Below are 21106 nucleotides of genomic sequence, written 5' to 3' on the forward strand. Positions count from 1 at the left end.
AAATTATAAAAGGAAATGGCCATTTTAGAAAAAGCAAAAATTGTTATGAAGGGGGTATTTTTATCAAGATGTCGATAATTAAAAAAAATTTCCTCTTGTAAAGACAATCCAGGGACATACTATATAATATTAACCAATTAATCATTGAGATGAAATAGTACTTAACATAATAGTGTAACTGCACTGTTGATATCTTTTTTATAAAGCAATATCAGGAAATGGTGAGATTATATTTATATAATTTAAGAGTATTATTGTTATACATACATTCCACAAGGAATTGTTCTGTGTTACTTTTTATACAGATTATATGTTAAATCTTTTTCCTTGCTGTATTTTTTTCCCTAATGATTCCATGAAAAACAACAAAATAAATTAGACAACAAGTTTTATTACTTTGAGCGATACTTTTTGCATTTGATACCATACATAAAAAAATATAAAATTTAACTATAATACAAAAACTTAAAAGTTGAATAAACAGAATTTGTGCACTATATAAATAATTACAAAATAAAAAGTTTACGTTTTCTTAGGACAGAATTTTTTCGTAAATGCAAACCTTTAGAAAGTTGCGAAAAGGAACAAATTAACTTAATTCTGACCTGGAAAACATTTACGGGCGTTTTCGAAAAAATTCTATGCGACAAATATAATAAAAATATAATATATAAATTCATAAACTATCTAAACTTTGGATTCAATCGAGTATTATCATTTATTGCAGACAGCCTTGGATCTTCTCTATCCATTCTTGTGCGGACGATGAATCTGCCGCACAAAAATTGTACGTTCGACGACTGGTGCGTAACTAAGAAAAGTAAAACAAAAACAATGTTAATTTTAGAATTGCAAAAGTCTTTTGATCGGGAGGTGGGGTGATTTTGACAGACGATGTTTAAAATTTAATAATTTACTTTTGAATTAAAGTGATAAACAGCCTCTACACTATCACCGAAATGTTTTACGAAATATTTCGTAAAATGCCGTGATTGGTTGTTTGTTTTTTATTGTTAACCCAGATTAACAGTAAAAAACAACCAATCACGGCGCATCTCGATTAATTTCGGGAAACGTGGAAACTCATTTTTATAACACGGGCTTATATTTATCGTAATATTTTGTGAAATAGCACGATGCAATCAAGGTCAAACGTTGTGGTGGCTTCAGAAAAATAAGTAAACATGGAAAAACTGATATGAAAACAGTTACCGATGGTAAATTAAATTGGTTATTCTTCGAAGGTTACACAAGAATATTTAGTTTTAATCATTGTCTAATATTATTAATTATAATATAGTAGAAAAAATATAAAACACTGACTAAGCAGCGGTCTACCATTTATCGGCTTATAATCCACGGTATTGCGCCTCATGAACAAAATATACACAAAATTATTTAAAAAATCGTCTAATTATTTATTATTTCTGGTTATGGTAAAGTAACATTTATCGTGGCTAACGTCATATTCAAGGCCTGACTGTTTTGACAGTTCTATCGAAGTGGTCCAGAATTAGTAGTCGTAAACAAACCAATTGTTTTCATTAGTTTCGCAACAAATCTGTGTTTGTTACGCGTTTCTATGCTAATAAAATTATACTAAATCATTTTGAGTGAATAGTGAACTATCTAGATCCGATTCATAACATCGTACCTGCGAAAAAAACCATACTTTCGGTAAAAATTATAGTAACACCGGCGATGTGTGTGTTCTGTGTGTCTGGGCTAGGAAAAAGTTGGGGAATTTATATAAAAACATAATTAATAGCGTTAGTGTTAGTGTATAGTGTTAAACCAACGTAAGTGACGTGTATTTTTATGTAAAACAGTTTTCGTTTCTTTATTTTTTACTTTGTGAAATAAAAAATTCCGCGACATTGTTCTGTGCCTGTGCCTTGTAGCAACAATTATAATAAGTCCTCAGGATCTGTCTACATTCTTTTTCCCAACAATATTAACTGTAACTAGGTCACGTCCAAAACCTACAGAACATGCTGTGCCTACAATTTTTTCAAATCAACCCTCTTATGGACCCTCTGTGCATGTTCCCATAAAGAGAAAACGTCCCGATGAAAGAAAACAAGATTTGGAAATTCAGGATGAAATAAATATTGAAAAGTATTATTATTATTATGAAATGGCAATATATTTTAAAGAAATTAAATGAATTTGTACTTTATTTCAGTATTTTATATAAAAAAAATGATATCTTTATCTTTTTATTTACGATTTATGGAGATGGTTACTTGATGAACATCGAACTACAAATTACTTAATGTTAATAGTTAATTCTATCTGATATCCACATTTTTTAAATATGTCAGGCAAATTTTTACAATTATTTTTAATTAAACTTTAAAATGTATTCTGCCGTTATCATATACAATACATTTTAGTAAAGAAAATTATAGAATTCTTTAGAAAATTCCAGAAACCATCGCCAGGGGGTATATAAGGCCCGCGCTTTGACAGTTGGACAAGTCTGAAGATAGTCTGAAGTCTGAAGTTTGAAAATACCGCGAAATACCGTTAGAGTAATAGTAGTTGCATAAGTTGTGTTGTAAATAGTATAAGTTGTGTGTACAGAGTGAAACAAATAAATTCGTTAAGTATTTTATCGTGAGTTTAAATAGTGGACCCACGGAATTCGTAACAATTGGTGTCGGAAGTGCGATTCAAGAGGATTTTAAGAAGAAATTAAGTGGATTGGAAGATTTTTAGACCGGATTAGAGTATTTTTATGGTTGGTACAAGGGAACAAGCGAAGAAAATGGAGGAAGTAAGCAAACTATTAGGCGATTTTATGGAGAGTATGAGAAGGGAGAAAGCAGAAGAACAAGAAAGACTCCGTAAAGAACGAGAAGAAGAGCGAGCCCGATTAGAAAGAGAAAAGGAAGAGGAAAAATTACGACGTCAAGAAGAACAGGACCGGCTTGAGAAAATGTTGGGTAATTTGGAAATTCGTTTCGAGGAGCGACATCGTAGAGAAAAACAAGAAGAACAGGACCGGCTTGAGAAAATTTTCGAAGATTTGAAAATTCAACGACAAAAAGACAAACAAGTAGAACAGGACCGGCTTGAGAAAATTTTAGAAGATTTAAAAATTCAGCGACAACAAGACAAACAAGAAGAGCAGGACCGTATTCAACAGAGTATCGAAAATTCGGAACGAAGACAAGAGATCCACTTCCAAGAAGTCGTAGAAGATCTGGAGGAGCGCCTTCAGCAGAAAATGGAAAAATTAGAGATGGACCTACAGAAGACCAAGGTACAAGTAAGGACACCTGGCGTTTCTGGAACTGCGAACCTCAAGGCACCGACCTACGATGGACAAACGACCTGGACAATATACCACCGTCGGTTTGAAGCAGCCGCCGCTGCCAACGGATGGACTGACCAGGAGAAAGCAGCGGCACTTGTCATCGCGCTGCGTGGCCCTGCCCTGGAACTGTTGCAAACTATTCCTGCAGCCCAACAGTAGGAATACCAAACTTTGGTCGCTGCACTGGACAGAAGATATGGCGACCAACATCGACGCCAACTTTACCAGGCCCAGATAAAGACACGCCTGCAGAGGTCCGGAGAGAGTCTGCAGGAATTTGAAGCAGACTTACGTCGGCTGGTACACCTAGCGTATCCTGAAGCACCGGAAGGATTTAGGGAGGAACTCGCTGCTCAGTGCTTTATCAGCGGACTGAGGGACAACGAATTACAGAGGGCGCTGCAAATATCCCGATTTTCTACCAGCAGCGAAGCACTGGTCAGGGCGCTAGAAATTGAAGCTGCTTTTAGCGCCATCCCTAGACCGAAGATAAGATCGGTAACGGTCGAGGAACAGCCCGGAAGTTCTCACATACGTTTGGAGGAGATGTTTAGTAAACTATGTGAGTTACTAGTGAACAAGGGTAGCAACAACACCCAGACAGAGAACCATAGAAGATCCCAGGACATAAGGTGCTTTAGATGTGGCAGGAATGGCCACATTAAACGGGATTGCCGCGTTCAAATGCGATCCCGTTCACCATCGAGAGAACGTAGGCACCAGGAAAACTAAAATCAGTCAATACTAAGGGGCGAGTATTGACTGGGGAGAACAGAGCCCCCAGGATTTTTTTCCATTAGAAGTCTAGGAAGAACCGCTGACAGTTTGGTGATCGACGGGAAAGTCAATGGAAAGGGAATCCGAATGACAGTGGACACTGGCGCTATGGTATCGTTGGTGCGGGCTAACTCAGTGCAAGGATTGAAGATGATGCCTCTTAGAAGAAGAGTGTATTTACGTACAGTTACGGGCGAAATGGCCGTTGTACGGGGAGAAGCTTTCATGGAATTGGAGTTAGGGAATTTGAAGTTTCGGCATAGCGTTTTAGTGGCAGACATTGAAGATGATTTTATCATGGGTATGGATGTGATCAGTCAACATGGTTTTTCGTTTGATCACCATAGAAACATCCTGAAAATCGGAAATGAGGAATTTTCTGTATCTAAAGAGAAGAGACCAGGAAATATGGAAGAAAGATCATCGAAAATTGTGATGATACCTGGTGATACCAAGAAGACTGTGTTCGGGAAACTAGAGAAAACCGCTGGGTGCCGTGTAGGACGGGTACAAATTATCGACAACGAGCCAGATCGACGACGAGCTGCTTTGGGCAAGAAAATGAAACATCGCGAAAGCACTATCAGAGTAAGGAATTTTAAACTAAGAACTGACGAACAATGGACGACGATACAGTTGAGGAAAGATCAAATGGAAGATCCAGCCATCGGAACAATACTACGGCTCAAGGAAGGTAACGGCGAGAGACCACCGTGGCAGGATATTGCGGACAGAGGGCTCGTTTTCAAAGCTCTCTGGGCTCAGTGGAATTCACTGGTGATTGAGAATGGATTGATAAAGCGCACGTGGGAAAGTGCGGATGGCAGGACAGTAACAACTCAGTTACTGGTACCAAGGAAGAAAGTCACCCAGGTATTGGAAGAAATTCACGGTGGTAAAACTGGAGCCCATCTTGGAGTAAACAAGACCTTGAGTAAGCTGAGAGACCGTTTTTACTGGGTGGATTATTGCGAAGATGTTAAGAAATGGTGTCAACGTTGTAAGATTTGCGCAGCTAGACAAAGACCAAGTACTCGATCTGGGGAAGAAATGGAACAGGATAGCGTTGGACTGTCGTTCGAAAGAATCGCTAGGAAGGAAAGATTATTGGACATTCATAAGGCCGTTAGAAGTAAGATTGCGCTAGCCAGTGACCGGATGAAAGCTCATTACGACCTCAGAGCTAATTCTACGGGATTTCAACAGGACGATAGGGTATGGTTGTATAACCCACAGCGCAAGAAAGGAAGGTCCCCAAAGTTAACTCCAGCATGGGAAGGTCCTTATACAGTCATCAAGAGGATAAATGATGTTGTGTACCGGATTCAACGCAGCCCTAGAAGTAAGATGAAAGTAGTTCATCTGGATTGATTGAAGAGATACTAGACAGGAAACCTTGATCGGGACGATCAAATTTGAGAAGGGGGCAATGTCAAGGTGTATTACTGGTTGCATAACTGCATACTGCTAAAAAATCGCAACGTGCATTGAGGAACCTGGCGCATTCGCCAGAAAGTAAAGAAAATTATAGAATTCTTTAGAAAATTCCAGAAACCATCGCCAGGGGGTATATAAGGCCCGCGCTTTGACAGTTGGACAAGTCTGAAGATAGTCTGAAGTCTGAAGTTTGAAAATACCGCGAAATACCGTTAGAGTAATAGTAGTTGCATAAGTTGTGTTGTAAATAGTATAAGTTGTGTGTACAGAGTGAAACAAATAAATTCGTTAAGTATTTTATCGTGAGTTTAAATACCGGACCCACGGAATCCGTAACAATATAATATACACGTGTTCAAATATTAATTCTGTGGAATATACATATATCAATAGAACATAAAACAAGATGTAATTAACGAAATATCATTGTAACAACAGCTATTTTAGAAATGTCTAGGTTTACTTATTTCACTGAGATTTATGAAAAAAAATCCTTTGCTTCGGATGCAGATACCGCCACGTTTTCGAAATAGCTCAAACCAAAACAAAATTGAACGAGGCAACAAAAAAAACGCCAAAAAATCCCCCCCACGCCCTCCTGGCGAGTAGTTTTCAGGCGCTTTTAAGAATGGGAAGTAGGTCGAGGTAAACCGAAGTGGGCCAAGACAACTTGAAAAATCGAAATGCGTCAAAGTAAATGCGACCTTGACATGTTTCGATGAGTTTTTGGCATAAAGTAGGCGCTGTTTTAGAGAAGTGTCACATTGGCACAAAAAAGCGTTTACACAGTGCCACTACCATGGCAGTGCTGGCGTACCATAAGACTGGCTCCAGCAACTGGATACGTGTAAATCTGCCTTATTATCTTTTAAATGGATTAACTGAAGAAACCAGAAGGTTTAGGTACATGAACATGATATATCGTTGAAAAGCAATTTTATTTGGGTTTTAATTTTTTAAATAATATTCATAGGGTTGAATTTCAAATAACAAAAATTTGAGCAATTTTATAACAAACGGAAATAATTATTTTTTCTGGCCTCCCTGTTTGATATCCAATCAGTTGATTTAGATAGATTGGATATTGACAATTTATGATTTAATCAATGCTTATTCAAGACCATGTTTTTGTCAATTTTACACATGTTTTATTTTTTATCTCGAAAACTATCAAAGATGTTTTCAAAAATGTAATAATGTACCAGGTGTTCGATTTAAAATAACAAAGATGTCACCACTTTTACTATGAAGTGGCAACGCTGTAATGCTGAAAATAATTTAGACTGATGGAGCAGGTGCCTTTATGTAAAAATCCAAATTTTCAAAAAAATCCTATCACCGGTTCTCCAAAAACGTCTAACGTGCCATGGCCGTGAATCACCCTGTATATATAATCAGAATTATTACTTACATCAAAGAATGATTTGTCATCAGTCTTTTTCGGCGGCACAGGTGCTGGAGTAGCCGAACTCACCGACATAACTTCTGCCAAATCTATGTAGAAAAAATACCCAATAATTTAGCACCTTTTTTATAGTTTTTTAAATCTCAAAACTAGTTAGAAATAAGAGATTTATGCAAACCAAAAATCCCGATATAATTTTTTCATTAACATACACACCTATGAAACCTTTACAGTGTGAATCTTCCATGGCGTCGTAATATCTCAGCTGATGTTTGATGGAATCCAGCACAAACCACCTTTGTTTCCAGCCCTTTAGCAAGGCTCCTCTTTTATAAAGATAACCTTCGTGAGTACGGTTTTCGGCTACGTTAGACGAAAATTGTTCATAATATTGCTGACTAGAAGTCTGTCTGGCACTCCCTAATTTCAAAATATAAGTTATTATAGTAAACGCCACGAATGTTTGGGAGTGATTCATCGCTTGGTGAAGTTAGAATCGACACGCGCGCTATCATTTTTACATTAAAAACGTAAATTTTTACCGCCGACGTAGGTTTTTAAAGGCCCGGTCTAATCATCTGCCTGCGCTCCTCCTACTTATTCTAAAATGTTAGCGTGAATGATAAAGACGATACTATATCGCGTTTCTTTGATTGATTCGTTTTTGTGCGTCAGTCCATTGGTGTGCTTGCAGTGCGACCAGTGGGGCATTCCAGTTTATATTTATAACCAAATATATGTTTTGACAAGACTTTGATAGTTTGCTGGAATCCTTTTTTAAGTAATTTGTTACTAATAAATATTTTTGTAATATTCATCAATAATAATAAATTTAAAATTTCATGCACAAAAACATAAACAACAGATTATATATATTGATTATTATATGACTTGAAACACCACGACACTGGAATTAAGTTTTATGTGACCTTGAACAGATTAGTTCACATGGTAGCGACCGATGAATCACTCGCAAACATTCGTGGCGTTTACTATAGGTATAAATTTATTTGTTAAAATCTCTAGGTCTGTTCCAACCTGCCGCAGAACCGTCACCAAACGATAACGCTCGTGCGCAGTATTTCAAATGTGTTCCAACCGAGATTTGACGGTTATCGGACGATCCTATTTGCGTACCAACCTACCTTGGGATCGTTTAGTTACGATTTCAGAACGGTAATTTCGGTACATGGTCCAAATTGTGAACTGTTTGGGTTGACTTGCGCATTACAGCATATTGGCAGGGATTATTGACTTTTATCAGCTGATTCTGGTTCGGCGTCCGGCTGATGCTTCTGTCTTGGTTATTTTTTACGAATTCGAATACCTGCGCGTTATACTTTTGCTTGTGAGTTTGTGTGGAGTAAATCGTTCGGGAATTTTCATTAATTTTTATTTGTAAAATAATGTTCAAAGATTCTATCACTGCAATGAAATAACAGGAAACTACGCATAACAGGATCATAAAAGAGACCATAGGTGAGTTAGTGAGTATACAGTTGAAACAACACTTACCAACAATTACTGGATTCTGATTCTCCATTTCAAGAATAATAATTATTATTGCAAATTCCAAACAAAAATAATAGGGTTATGTTATGAAATTCTAAACAAAGACAAAAAACCGATCGATACACGCACGCTTGACATTTTTGACAGTCCCGAAAACAATCCACAAAGCGTTCCAACGTTGATACTTTTTGCACCGTCACGAAACTATTCGAAGTCCGGACATGCTAACAAAGTGCAAGAAAACCGATTCGAGTACGATTTCGAAACGATCCCAAAATGCTGGCTGGAACAAACCTTCTATGACATAATATAGTACCTGAGCTGACAGATCCGTTATCCCCTGCGCTGACTTGCATAGTTTGCGACGTAGCCGTGTCAGATATTGCTTTATATTTGGTACAGTTGTTTGGAACACCTTCGGTACATTTCTCGTGACAACTATAGCCACAATCCATGCATCTCATTCCCGTCTAAAAATATCAGTTTATTAAAAAGAAAATCAGTAATTTCAAAAAATTATATTACCTTCACTGGACCCCATAGAAGATTTGAACACGAATCACAATGCGTCGGAGTGGTATAGTTATATTTTTCGAACCTATGAGGATGTGAATATACCAATGACGTTTCAGCCGCTCCTACCATCTTACCTAATAAATAACCTTTTATATTATGTCAAGATACTTAAAAAAATAGCCAGTACAGACCTCTCATTAATATTTCTAGGGTAGATCTTTTATGTACTAGTCTTCCATGTGATCTTACTAAGGCAGTACTAAAGGAAGCATGCCGCTGAAAATGTTTTTTGTAAGTAATACATTTTTCAAATGTCAATAAACGAGAGAAGTTGCCTGGTAATTATTATCAGATTAATCAAGACACTGTATTATAATACTATTATCGTTAGAAGATGCGCAACCTCATGGGCGATTTCGTGGCACAAAAGCTGTCCGAGATGTAGCTGGCGTTACCGTTAGCCTGTCCGAGAATTCCGAGATTTAATTTAGCTCTGCGCCACTGCGCGCTGATAGTCGTTGTTCAGCACTGTACCGTAGTTCTGCTTTCAGTCGACAGAGTGAGCGGTTGCCGGAGATAGTGTTGCCAGAACTACTGATTTATCCGTAGATTTACGGATTTTGGGTACAGTAAGTTAATAATACGGATTTTCTATCATTGAACAATTTAATATAATGTTATATGATTAAACAAAGAACGGCGTTAGAGTTGGCTTGGAAATGAAGATCGCTGTTATTTCATATGTAAAATATTATGGTAAATGACGATTTGTTTCGATCATACGACATATTCAGTACCTATAAAAGAATTTTTACTTTTGTTAATTATTCTATGTTTAACACAAATAAATTTTCAATGCATAAACGCGGATTTTTCATCCAAAGATATTTTTGTCAAACGTATTACAGATATTACACATTTTAATATGGCAATACTGTCGTTTTCAAGATGCACACCGTCTTCGATATGCTTTCGCTGGCCGAATTAGAGAAAATAAGTGTTTTATGTGTTGACTGCAGAATGACTGGTGTCTCCACCGTACAGCGTACAGCATTTGAGGCGTAAGGGGAAATAAAATCAGCCTTCTCACGAATTCGCTCATTAGGTTGCGTATCTTCCCAATTATTTCAATCAACGCTATTATCAAAATTATGTCGCATTTAATTATGCCCTACAAAACATCTAATATATTTTAAAACAAAATCTAAAATATCAAAATAACTCAAAGAATATTCCAAAAAAATTATAAACAATAGTTTCTGAAACTAGTAAATGCTTCAAAACAAACACAGCGAAATAAAAAAAAATGACATAATGGATGACAATGTATGTCTTGTTTACTCTTGTTTATATCTCAAAAAGTAAAGGTAGGACACACAATGACTCTACTATAGTCTGTACAATTCTCGTTCAATGTTACGTCATCATTATCTAATATCTGTTTTACAGAATCAACAAAATCAGTAACAGCGCGTTCCTATTTTATTAAGGCCACACAGAGTTTACCCTACCATCGGTTTTATATGACTACCTAGTTCTAGTTACCAGACAACCCTTATAGTTGATTGACATTTGATCTAATGTAATATAAGTATTATCATACAGTCAATGAATCTGTTAGGGGCACATCCAACTTATCCCACAACACCTTCCATTTTAGAGGTAAGTGTCCCAGTTCAGTCTCCAGCTTGTGAATTTCTTCTAACAGATGACTGAAAGCATCTGGCACCACTTTATTAACGCAGTCATATCTATTAAAAATTTAATATTGTTAGGAAAATCATAAGGAAATGACTAGCGACATCTCTCGACAATGCATGGAACGATCATCCTCTAAAGAAATATTTCTGTAAGAGGATGATATGCGATGAGGAAAAGCACTGAGAGATGCCGCTCAGTGACGGCGCTAATTAACTTATAAAATTAATAGAACCTTATAGAAAAGCTTATAGAAGGAAACCTAACCTCCACAAAAAGCTAGAAGTAAAATTTGTGAGTCTATAAGAAATTTGTCTCCAGGTCCCAAGGAATTGATTGGACATAATAGGAAATTAGTAGTTAGTCATTATTGTGAGATTATTGTGGAGTTATTAAGAAGTGTATTGTGGTTTTTAGTCGTTTAATAAATCAGTTAAGTGTGTTACCGTGTGTTTAAATATAAATACCCACGAAATCCGTAAAAAAATATGTTTTAAAACTATTTGTGGTTTATCCTAGACCACTTACCCTAATGTAACCACTTTCCTTGGAGACTTATTGCATCCATCGGCGGCTTCGGCTTCTTCCTCTTGCTGTGTATCCATCTGGATGATTTCCAGATCGTAACTGGGACCATAATGTAGATCTTCATCTAAATAGTAATTCCAGATCTGTAAAAATATTCAAATAGTTTAGTTTTTAAGGAATATAAATAATTTTTACCTCTAAACATGGAAGATAACTTTGTGGCCTCAATACAGGATGCTCAAAGTCTGGTGTGTACATAAAGTTGAAAAACAAAGGATTTCTAGCGTGCTGTTTCTCAATGTAGTCAAATATGCTTTGTCCTAAGTTAGTTCCTTGACTAGTACCACATAACCTACCGCCTAAAATATAAAATATATTCATTTGTATTGTACAGGGTGGCTCGAATTCGACGCTCATCATTGGAATTTCGGAAACCATAAGAGATACAGGATCGGATAAATGGAGGCAAAGTTGCGTAATTTGATGCTCAATAAAATGCCGTATTGCATTTTGAAAAATTCCGTATTGCATTTTGAAAAATTCCGAATACTTCCGAATATATTAAAAAAACGGAATTTTCAATTTTGTTTTCTATTGTTTTCTGGCTTTATTTGTTAAGATAACTTAAAATGAAAAACACATTTTCATGGCCACTTTTTCTGCTCTATAACTCTGTGTGATTAAATATTGACTCTGACGTTTCGGCTTCTGGCGAATGATGGTCGTCAACTTAATTTTTTTAAATACGGACCTGATTTTTTTTCAATTTAATTAAATCCTTTCATCACTATTAAAGCACTATATATAGAAAAATATAGTAAAGAAAAAAATGGAATACGGCATTTTATTGAGCATCAAATTGCGCAACTTTGCCTCCATTTAACCGATCCTGTATCTCTTAAGGTTTCCGAAATCCCAATGATGAGCGTCGAATTCGAGCCACCCTGTACAGTGTAAGCATTTCTTTTTGTACCACATTTAACAGGCTTTTAGCTTTTTAATTTTTTGAGCTAGCACATTCATTAAAAAATATGGCATACACTGTCAGATGCATTTCAAACGTCACAGCTAATGATATAATAGATAGAAATATATTATATACCGTATGATTGAAAAAAAAATGCGTTCAGTTGGAATGATGATCGATGGCATTCCTCATATAATTTTACATATAAAATGACAACGATCTTCATTTCATAGCCATCGCTGACTCCGTTTTTTTCGATCGTATTGTATATCAGAAGTAGATCACATTAGTACATTCTTAATGAGTGTTCTGTAAAAATATGCCTGTTAAATGTGGAATAAAATAAAATGGTGTTAAAAAATATTACAGTAGGTGTAAAAATAACAATTCTGTTGAAGCTAACTGATGTGTAATAATTAATATATCAAATAATGATTAAAGTACAATCTTAAATGTTATTTCTATACTTACTTTAACATCGCTGTATCAATCAGTATATTATTGTTATTTTTACCTGGATAAATATTTTCATCGTCTGACGTAGTATCCACCGTTTTATGATGTGAGGTTAGGGATCCTCGTTTGTCTTCGACTGCGGCAACACCGGATTCGACGCGTTCGGCCTCGCAATCGAACAAAAAAGTTCTAAACCTACACGATACCGAATGATATGCCAAAAATCTGAGGTAGTAATCGTTGAATTCGAACGCTAAAGGATACTGTTTTTGAATTTGGTGAACGACATCCAGAAATTGAAGAAAGGTTGGCGCAAAACCGCTTGCTTGGGAGTTCGCGTTTAAATTGCTCCTGTAAACATTAATTTCTATACATATATACTATCTATAGTCTGTAGAACCATCGTTGAACGTTACATCGTCATCATGATAAGTCCAAAATAACCGAGTTACTCCTTAAGTTTGAAAATTTAAAAAAAAATGATTTTTTTTTAAATTTTGAGAGCCACCGGATTTTTTCTGTAATTACATCCCTTTTAGTGCCGTAACCAAAGAGTAAAGCCGTAACTATGGTAATATCAGAAATTAAGAAATTATACCATGGGAAAATTTGCGATGAACAGGCAGTTCTAAAAAGTTTTCGAAAAATAAATATAGGGAAATTTAAAAGAAAATGTACAATTTTCAACATCTTTTTTTTTGAGAAAAAACCCTCATAGACGTGTTCCTGGGGTCGAAATGTCGTATATTTGAAAATATTGAACCCTGAAAATATTTGCACTTATTTAAGACTCACCCTGTATAATTATTCAATATGATTATTATTTACCTATCGTGTGCTGTTATTTTACAGATACTCCAGTTTTTGGTATCATATACAAGATAGTACACAAACTTTATTTGCAGCTAATACAACTCTCTGGCAAACTGTCTCTGGGCACCGAATATTAACTGTAAATTATGGCTTGGGTACACGTAATAACACAGTCCAAAATGCAAAATATTTATCATTTATATTTGACGCAAAAATTATAACCTATAATTTGCCAAATGAGAGTTTGACAACTCTCAAAAATTTTAAGTCGAGTTCATACACATCGGCGTCTGTTTGTCGTTCATCGTTCCGCTAAACCAATAATATTGAAATATGATCTGTCATTTTTGAAATAAGCCAATAAAACTGGTTAAACACAACAAGAGATGACGCATGACGGATTTATATATAAACCCATCCATAGTTAACTTAAAAAATATTAGAAACTTTTTTTAGTTAAATAAATGGATTGGTATGGACGTCATCTGCTTTTTTTCTGTCATCGTCTGTCGAAATTTTACTTGAGGAAAAAACCGAGTATATTCACGTTATGAATATCACCTCGAAATATTATGATATACAGTTCACCAATGGTTGTACAGACTTAGACATAATTATGTCTTATAAGTATGTATTTATAACAAAAATCTGGAATTCGATAAGTAATAATTAAAATATTTAAAAGTATTTAACACACATAAGGCACATGTATAGTAAATTTAAAGCCATTAGTGATGACTTCAGGTTAAAAAAAAATAGGCCTTACTTTTAAGGCGGTGTTGGTACTACACAACATACCTATGACTGAACCTGTGTCCATATCCAATCCATTCTTTTTCCACTAGAACTCTAAAACCCTCGATCGTCCTGTAATGCGGATCCAAGCAAATCTGCGCCACTGAGGATACTTGGGCAGTGATATCCCACCCGTCTTCTAGACAGATGGCTACTGAAGAACCTTGGAGATCAAGAAGATCTACTACTGCACCGGCCAGTTGCATTATGTTTTGTATTTGTTGCAGCCACTCTGAGCTCTCTATTAACCTGTCGATTATATCATAAATAGCTTTTGTGTGACATTATTACAAAGTTTGACCTTCATACTTATGGAAACTATGTTCTGGTTCGACGTTCTGCGAGCTAGGAATACACGCCCGCATCAGTTTCTTAAAGGCAGCCTTGGTATGTCTCACATCGTAATAATCTACTGGGATAAAATCGGTTTTGGGGGCGGAGTCGATTCTGATGCCTTTCATCTGGGCTTTTTCACCCAGAACGTATAAAGCAGCTCTATAACAAAGCATCGAGGATAAATGTTAATCATTCACACCCTGTCTAATGAATGGTAAGTAATTCTAAATTAAGTGACAATAATAGTCTATGAAAATCTTTTAATCTTTATATACCAACTATATTTCTAACACAAGCTGAATTTTGTTCTAGATTGTGTTTGCAAGACATAGTTTATAGTAATTTCTTACAATTTAGGCGCAATGATGCTATTTGTAGCATTGTCAAATATTTACCTTTGTAATGAGTGCACGCTATCTACAGTATTATCTAAATCGGTAGAGTGCCTCATGGTAGTTCTGTTTTGTTGTCCAGGCACTAGCGAAGCTTGCGAAGATTGTCTTCGGTCTTTTAAAGAACCCCATCTGCCGAAATTCTTTGGTCCCTTACCACCAGAATGCCTTGGAAATACCCTGAAAAAAAACGTTTTATTTTGTGGCAATCGAAAAATTAGAACCATATTTTATGTTATTATTTATTATTTATTCTACTACGGATAGTTGTTTAAAGGTAGTAAAACTAGAAGGAAATTTTGCAGCAGAACTTAAATTAAAAGTTACATTATTGCGAATTATCGAAAAAGACTGTAAAATAGTTGGTTGTGTAACGTGCGGTAGATCTCAGTCAAAAATCGAGGGAAATAATGGAATAACTTTTCGCTAGTAAGTTATATAATATATAATACATACATTACTATATAATATACATGCGTGTAGTAAACCGATCGTCTATGAAATTCACATAAAATTAACTAATTAAATTTTTTTCTTGCATTTTTGCTTTTATTAAGTATTTAATACTCGTCAAAGATTAGATGTCAAAAAATATAGATACGTCAATTTGACTTTTAGCTTGTTTCTCTCTACAATTTCCTGTCTCACAATGTACCGTTTCTGTCCGGGAAGGGTTCATAGTTTCACAGTTGTCGATTTTCGAAAGAAATCGGTACATGTATAGTATTTCGTATATTTTTCATTTTACTGATTTTATGGAAAGCACTGTTCATTAAAATGTTGTATCCTATGTTATAGGGCTTGTTTCTCTCTAGAATTTCCTGTCTCACAATGTACCGTTTGTGTCGGGGAAGGGATCATAGTTTCATAGTTGTCGATTTTCGAAAGAAATCAGTACATGTATATTATTTCGTATATTTTTCATTTTATTGATTTTATGGAAAGCACTGTTCATTAAAATGTTGTATCCTATGTTATAGGGCTTGTTTCTCTCTAGAATTTCCTGTCTCACAATGTACCGTTTGAATCGGGGAAGGGATCATAGTTTCATAGTTGTCGATTTTCGAAAGAAATCAGTACATGTATATATTATTTCGTATATTTTTCATTTTATTGATTTTATGGAAAGCACTGTTCATTGAATTGAGTGTTTGTGTTAATAAATAATTATTATAACTTATCTATTTTTACTAGAATATATTATACAGGGTGGTCCGAACTGTATCCCGGAAACTTCGGCAGCATATTCTACATATAAAAATAATTAAAAAAGTCTGTATAAATGTATGTTCTAAAATGCTTAGTATCGGAGATACAGAGTGTAGCAATTTCATTTTTATTTCGATTTTTTCCAAATAATTTCTAAAGTAGCGTCACTGTTTGGATGAAAATTGGTTTCTGGGAGTTTTTTGGCATGAGAAATTTTATTTTGATATCAACATGACTCCTATTTGCAGGTGGGCGCACCAACATGTGTTTATGGTTTTACCTGTTTTGAAGGGTAATAACTTTTCGTCCGTACCTGTATAAAACCACTGAGTGAAAAAATATACAATTTCGTGTTTTTTTACGTAAAGAGTATCTCTTGGTAAAAATCGCTACGAGCAACCGTTCTCAAGAATTTACAATGGAAATAGTCGATACATGTCATTACTGACTAAAAATAAACATGTTGAGTAGATAGTTATTTGACTGAAATGATAAATTTGGGAACTTTTTTTAATTAATTATAAATTTTTCTTCGAAAAAATGAAGATAAAACAGTTTCTGGTTGAACTTTTGGCACAAAAGCATTTCAAATTTATGATTTCAGTCCAATAACTATTTCGTCAACATGTTTAATTTATGTCAATGACAAGTATTGATTTGTCAATAACTGTCACAAAATACAACCTTGATCTTCGTTTCGTATGTTTTTTTATCACCAAACGGTGAAAAATTATAAATAAAATAATTTATGGATAAAAGTACAATAAAAAAATATGAATACGTATAATGATCATACCCTAATGTTCCAATAGCCTTATTGAATGGATTGGTTCTTCTGGCCACTTCAGGAGTAAGTGTGGATCCTGCCAAAGGATCTTCCGCAGCTAACATCAGCGAATCTATGCTTAATGAACTGTCTGACATGGCCCAACCTGGTCTGTGCGAAAATACCGGCGTCGCACCGACTAAAGCTGAAAGGTACTTCTCTTGTTCCGAGGAAGACGTCATTTCGGTGGAAGCATTCGGAGTGGGATGGCCTTTTAGCATAGTCATCACACTTTTTCCTATATAAATGGTTTATACTATCTATAGAGAAATCAATAAGAATTGGTGTGCAAGTCATCAAAGAGATTGAAACTACTACCAAATTAAATGTCTAAGAATTAAAAATGCATTTGAAATACTTTTCGCTTTTTCCTATAATCTTATATCTTGGTTAAAAAAAGACAGCACACTAGTGATGTGTCGGTATTGGAGTAACGCGATTTTGGAGCGGCATTTTTTTATAACGTCATGTCGCGCTTCACAACGAACCAGGAACCTGTTACTGAAGAACGACGACAAAATTATAAATTATTTACAATTTGCAAATAAATTATTTATAATCGCTCTTGAAGTTAGCTCGAACCGTAGTAACCGCATAGCGACGTGTTTAGCTTAGTGATGGGCAAAACTGTTATTTTTAGATAACAGTTGAAACTGTTATAGTTATTTATAAAAAACAGCTTAAAATAACAGCTTAAAAATAACAGGTTTCTTTATTTTACAGCTAAATATCTGTAAGAGTATGGGACGGTCACCGCCAGACGTATTAACGCAGTTGCAAGTTGCAACAATGACGTACTCGGTGGTAGTATTTCCAGGGTGTCAAAACATTTCTAAATATCGATTGTTATCTAAAATACCTCTCTAAAAACGGTCGTTGTTTACAAATAAGCGCTGTTTACAAATTGCGATATAAAAAAAAGCCAAAATTCCGCCACTCGTCTATACCTACACATTGCGATCTACCTACGCCCTGCCCCTCGATCCGCTTAGATCCTGAATTGCGTAGCAGTGTACAGGGTGCATATCACTCGACGGGCGAGAAGCTCTTAGTTATGATTTTACCATTTGCGGTCAAAAAATAGCAATATAAGAAAATGTGTAGTATATTCTTCATAAGTAAACCAACTACACACTAGAGTTTGAATTAATTTTACACTTAAACTAGCGTGTACCCGCGACTTTGTTCGCGTCGAATTAATAATTTTAAATGGTGATGATAAAGCAAAACAAGAATTTCCATTAACATACAAACTGGATAAAATTTTCTCACATTTGCCAAAAATAAGCTTTCTAACGTCGAGCAGTTTAAGCAGAATCGTGGTTAATCAATTATTCAACTTTTTGGAACACCCTGTATGATTTTTTAAAAAATTTCAAAATATGTAAAAAAAACAAAATAAATTATGCGTCCAGGCGTTTTCCCGAAAGACTAACCGTTTTTAAATAACAAATATTGTAATATTTGAGGGGCGTTTTCACCCTGTTGGAATTTGAGATTCGAGAAACCCCTCCTTATCAAACCTCAACCCCACAGTCAATCCGTTTGCAAAAAAGCAGCTTTAAACGTCCAGCAGTTTAAGCAGAATATTACTCAATGGTCATATTTTATGAAACACCCTGTATATATTTTTAAAAAAATCTTAAAATATGTAAAACAACATAATAAAATATACGTGTTTTAAGAGTTTTTCCGAAAAACTCACCGGTTTTTAAATAAAAAATATTCTAATATTTGAGAGTAGTTTTACCCCCTTAGAATTCGAGTTTCGAAAAATCCCTTCTTATCGAACCTCTACACACTAAAGACAATCCGTTTTCCAAAAATCAGCTTTTTACGTCAAGGGCTTTAAGCAGGATCGTGATTAATCAATGACCAGATTTTTCAAAACACCCTGTATATATTTTTAAAAAATCTTAAAATATTATTCTGAAAATTTTTCAGAATAAATAAATACCTAAATATTGAAACTTAATAAGTAAGTACTGAAACATACAGCGCCATAATATCTCGACCTCCGTCCGTTATGCTCGTAACAGGTTGAAACAGAATGTATCTAAAACAACTGATGCGTTATTCCCCAACCTGTTTCGAACCTCCATCGACAATCGACCGATGCAGCAGCGTTCCTTTCCCACACCGATTATCTCGACCGCCGCCCTGTTATGCTCGTAACAGGTTGAAAAACAACATATCTAAAATGACTGCTTCTCCAACCCGTTGCGAGCCTCCATCGACAATCGACCGATGCAGCAGCGTTCCTTTCCCACTCCTGTTATCTCCACCGCCAGGCGTTATGCCCGCAATTGTTTCAAAAAACCTGCTTCTTTTATATGCTATTATTTTTAAGCTGTTGTAAATACGACCATCGAAGCAGCTACGTTCGCCGTAGCGCTTTCCCCACTCCGTTGTCTCGCCGCCTGTATCGATGGTTGATGAAATAACATGTTTTCCATCCATACTAGTTGTTTTTTGGAATTGCTTCGAGCAGCATAGAATTTCGTGGTGATGCAGAGCGCCGACTTCGTGTCGTGTTTCGTTTCACGAGCGGCCGATCTCTACGTGTCGTTATTTTATATCTGTTATTTTTTAGAAGTAGTAACGGTTGCGTTATGTTATTTATAAATAATTGTTATAAAATAACAGATAGTTAAATAACAACCCATCACTAGTTTAGCTCCAGCCGTCGCGATTTCGTCGGTCGCCAACAGTCGTAACTGGAACTGGTATGTACGTAGCGTCGCGCGTGTTCGCTCCAGTCGTCGCGCTCCTAGAGCCGTAGTTCCGCCTGTCGCGAACAGAAGTTACTGGTAACTGCTGTAACTGATTATCGACGCTCGACCTCGGCGGCGACGTACTTCGCTCCAGCCGTCGCGCTCCTAAAATCGTAGTTCCGTCTGTCGCGAACTGGTCCCTGCTGTAACTAATTATCGACGCTCGACCTCGACGTACTTCGTTCCAGCAGTCCCTGGAGCGCTTCTAGGATTTCGGTTTTACCTGTCGCGATTTGGTTGGTTACTATTGGCGTTGGTGCTCCCGTCGCTACGTTACTTTCGAAATAGCGATTTTTGGTATGTACTAGGCATGGTATAAAATAGCGTTGTTTGAAAGATGAAACGCAAAAGCAAATAAAATAAAAATATTTTATTTGCTTTTATACATTTATATAAGTTTTTATTGACAAAAGCCAGTATTTGGGACGGTTTTATAGAGGGTATTTCTCCATCTCCAATATCAGTTGTATCTAAGTTTATGGCACGAATGGTTGTAACAGCTAGTAGAATTGTAAGAACCTGACAACACTGGTTGGGAGTAGGTAGGTACTAATGTCAGAAATACTGCATAAACGTGACACTTTGGAAGTCGGAACCTCGGTTACAAAATCGCGGTATTTTTCTGGAATGGTCGCTATTGTAACGCGAGTCATGTGGAACCGGTATTCCCATCCCTACAGCACACTGTCGCAGTAAGCAATTGAACTGGCCGATAAAAAAGGCTTTATGTTGGTAGTCATGGCAAATGTTGCTGATACTAAAAATATTAGCTAGACTTACCATGGTGTCCAGCTCCTCTTAGAAGAAGGGCTTTGGTACGCGGATGACGCCAGGTTATTGCTGGTATGCGTCCCTGCCTGTAACATCTGCAGAATCGTCTAATACTTTCGTCAGTTACTGTTGTAGGCACGACCAACAGCGCTGGATAGCTAACATATATCATTATTTTAGTTTTGTAAAAGAAAAAATCTACCTAATAAATACCTTCTGCACATGGAGTAAATAGAGTTGACCGAACATAACCTAAACTGATCTGGCGCTCCTTTACAATTAAGAGGGGAAGTGTTGTTAACTATACCTAACCTATAATATTTTTGGTTAATATAATTACAATAAACAAGACTTTATTAAAAAAAACTTTTATAGTATAGTCTCAAAATACCTTAGCTATACAGAAGCGACAATAAACTAAACTTACTTTAAAGTAAGTTTTAAGTGTCCCAATTTTTTTTCAAACACACTGAGAAAAATGATTTTTGAAACGTGATAGACTTATATTAACTCTCCACTAATCAAAATTTGACAACCGACGTCGTTAAAATTATAACTTAAAAATATTATAA

At 35.8% G+C, this 21106-nt stretch overlaps 1 protein-coding gene across 4 annotated transcripts in view; it reads right to left on the bottom strand.

Annotated features, from left to right (window-relative positions):
* Positions 1–371: 371 nt before the first annotated feature.
* The window catches only part of LOC115874727 (myotubularin-related protein 13), a 44021-nt gene continuing 23286 nt past the window's right edge, over positions 372–21106 (bottom strand). For all 4 annotated transcript variants that reach the window (XM_030889992.1, XM_030889990.1, XM_030889989.1 and 1 more), the window contains 16 exons: positions 20748–20846; positions 20544–20692; positions 16960–17227; positions 14958–15134; positions 14536–14721; positions 14230–14475; positions 12677–12969; positions 11391–11554; positions 11196–11338; positions 10573–10720; positions 9161–9245; positions 8979–9103; positions 8770–8923; positions 7158–7361; positions 6948–7030; positions 372–811 (listed from right to left, as the gene is read on the bottom strand). In XM_030889992.1, coding sequence (XP_030745852.1) covers positions 719–811; positions 6948–7030; positions 7158–7361; positions 8770–8923; positions 8979–9103; positions 9161–9245; positions 10573–10720; positions 11196–11338; positions 11391–11554; positions 12677–12969; positions 14230–14475; positions 14536–14721; positions 14958–15134; positions 16960–17227; positions 20544–20692; positions 20748–20846 — 2617 coding nt within the window. In that variant the 3' untranslated portion in view covers positions 372–718. The remainder of the gene's footprint in view (positions 812–6947; positions 7031–7157; positions 7362–8769; positions 8924–8978; positions 9104–9160; positions 9246–10572; positions 10721–11195; positions 11339–11390; positions 11555–12676; positions 12970–14229; positions 14476–14535; positions 14722–14957; positions 15135–16959; positions 17228–20543; positions 20693–20747; positions 20847–21106) is intronic.

This window comes from Sitophilus oryzae, unplaced genomic scaffold (assembly GCF_002938485.1).
Source record: "Sitophilus oryzae breed Bouriz unplaced genomic scaffold, Soryzae_2.0 scaffold_1297_pilon_pilon, whole genome shotgun sequence".
Lineage (NCBI taxonomy): Eukaryota > Metazoa > Arthropoda > Insecta > Coleoptera > Curculionidae > Sitophilus > Sitophilus oryzae.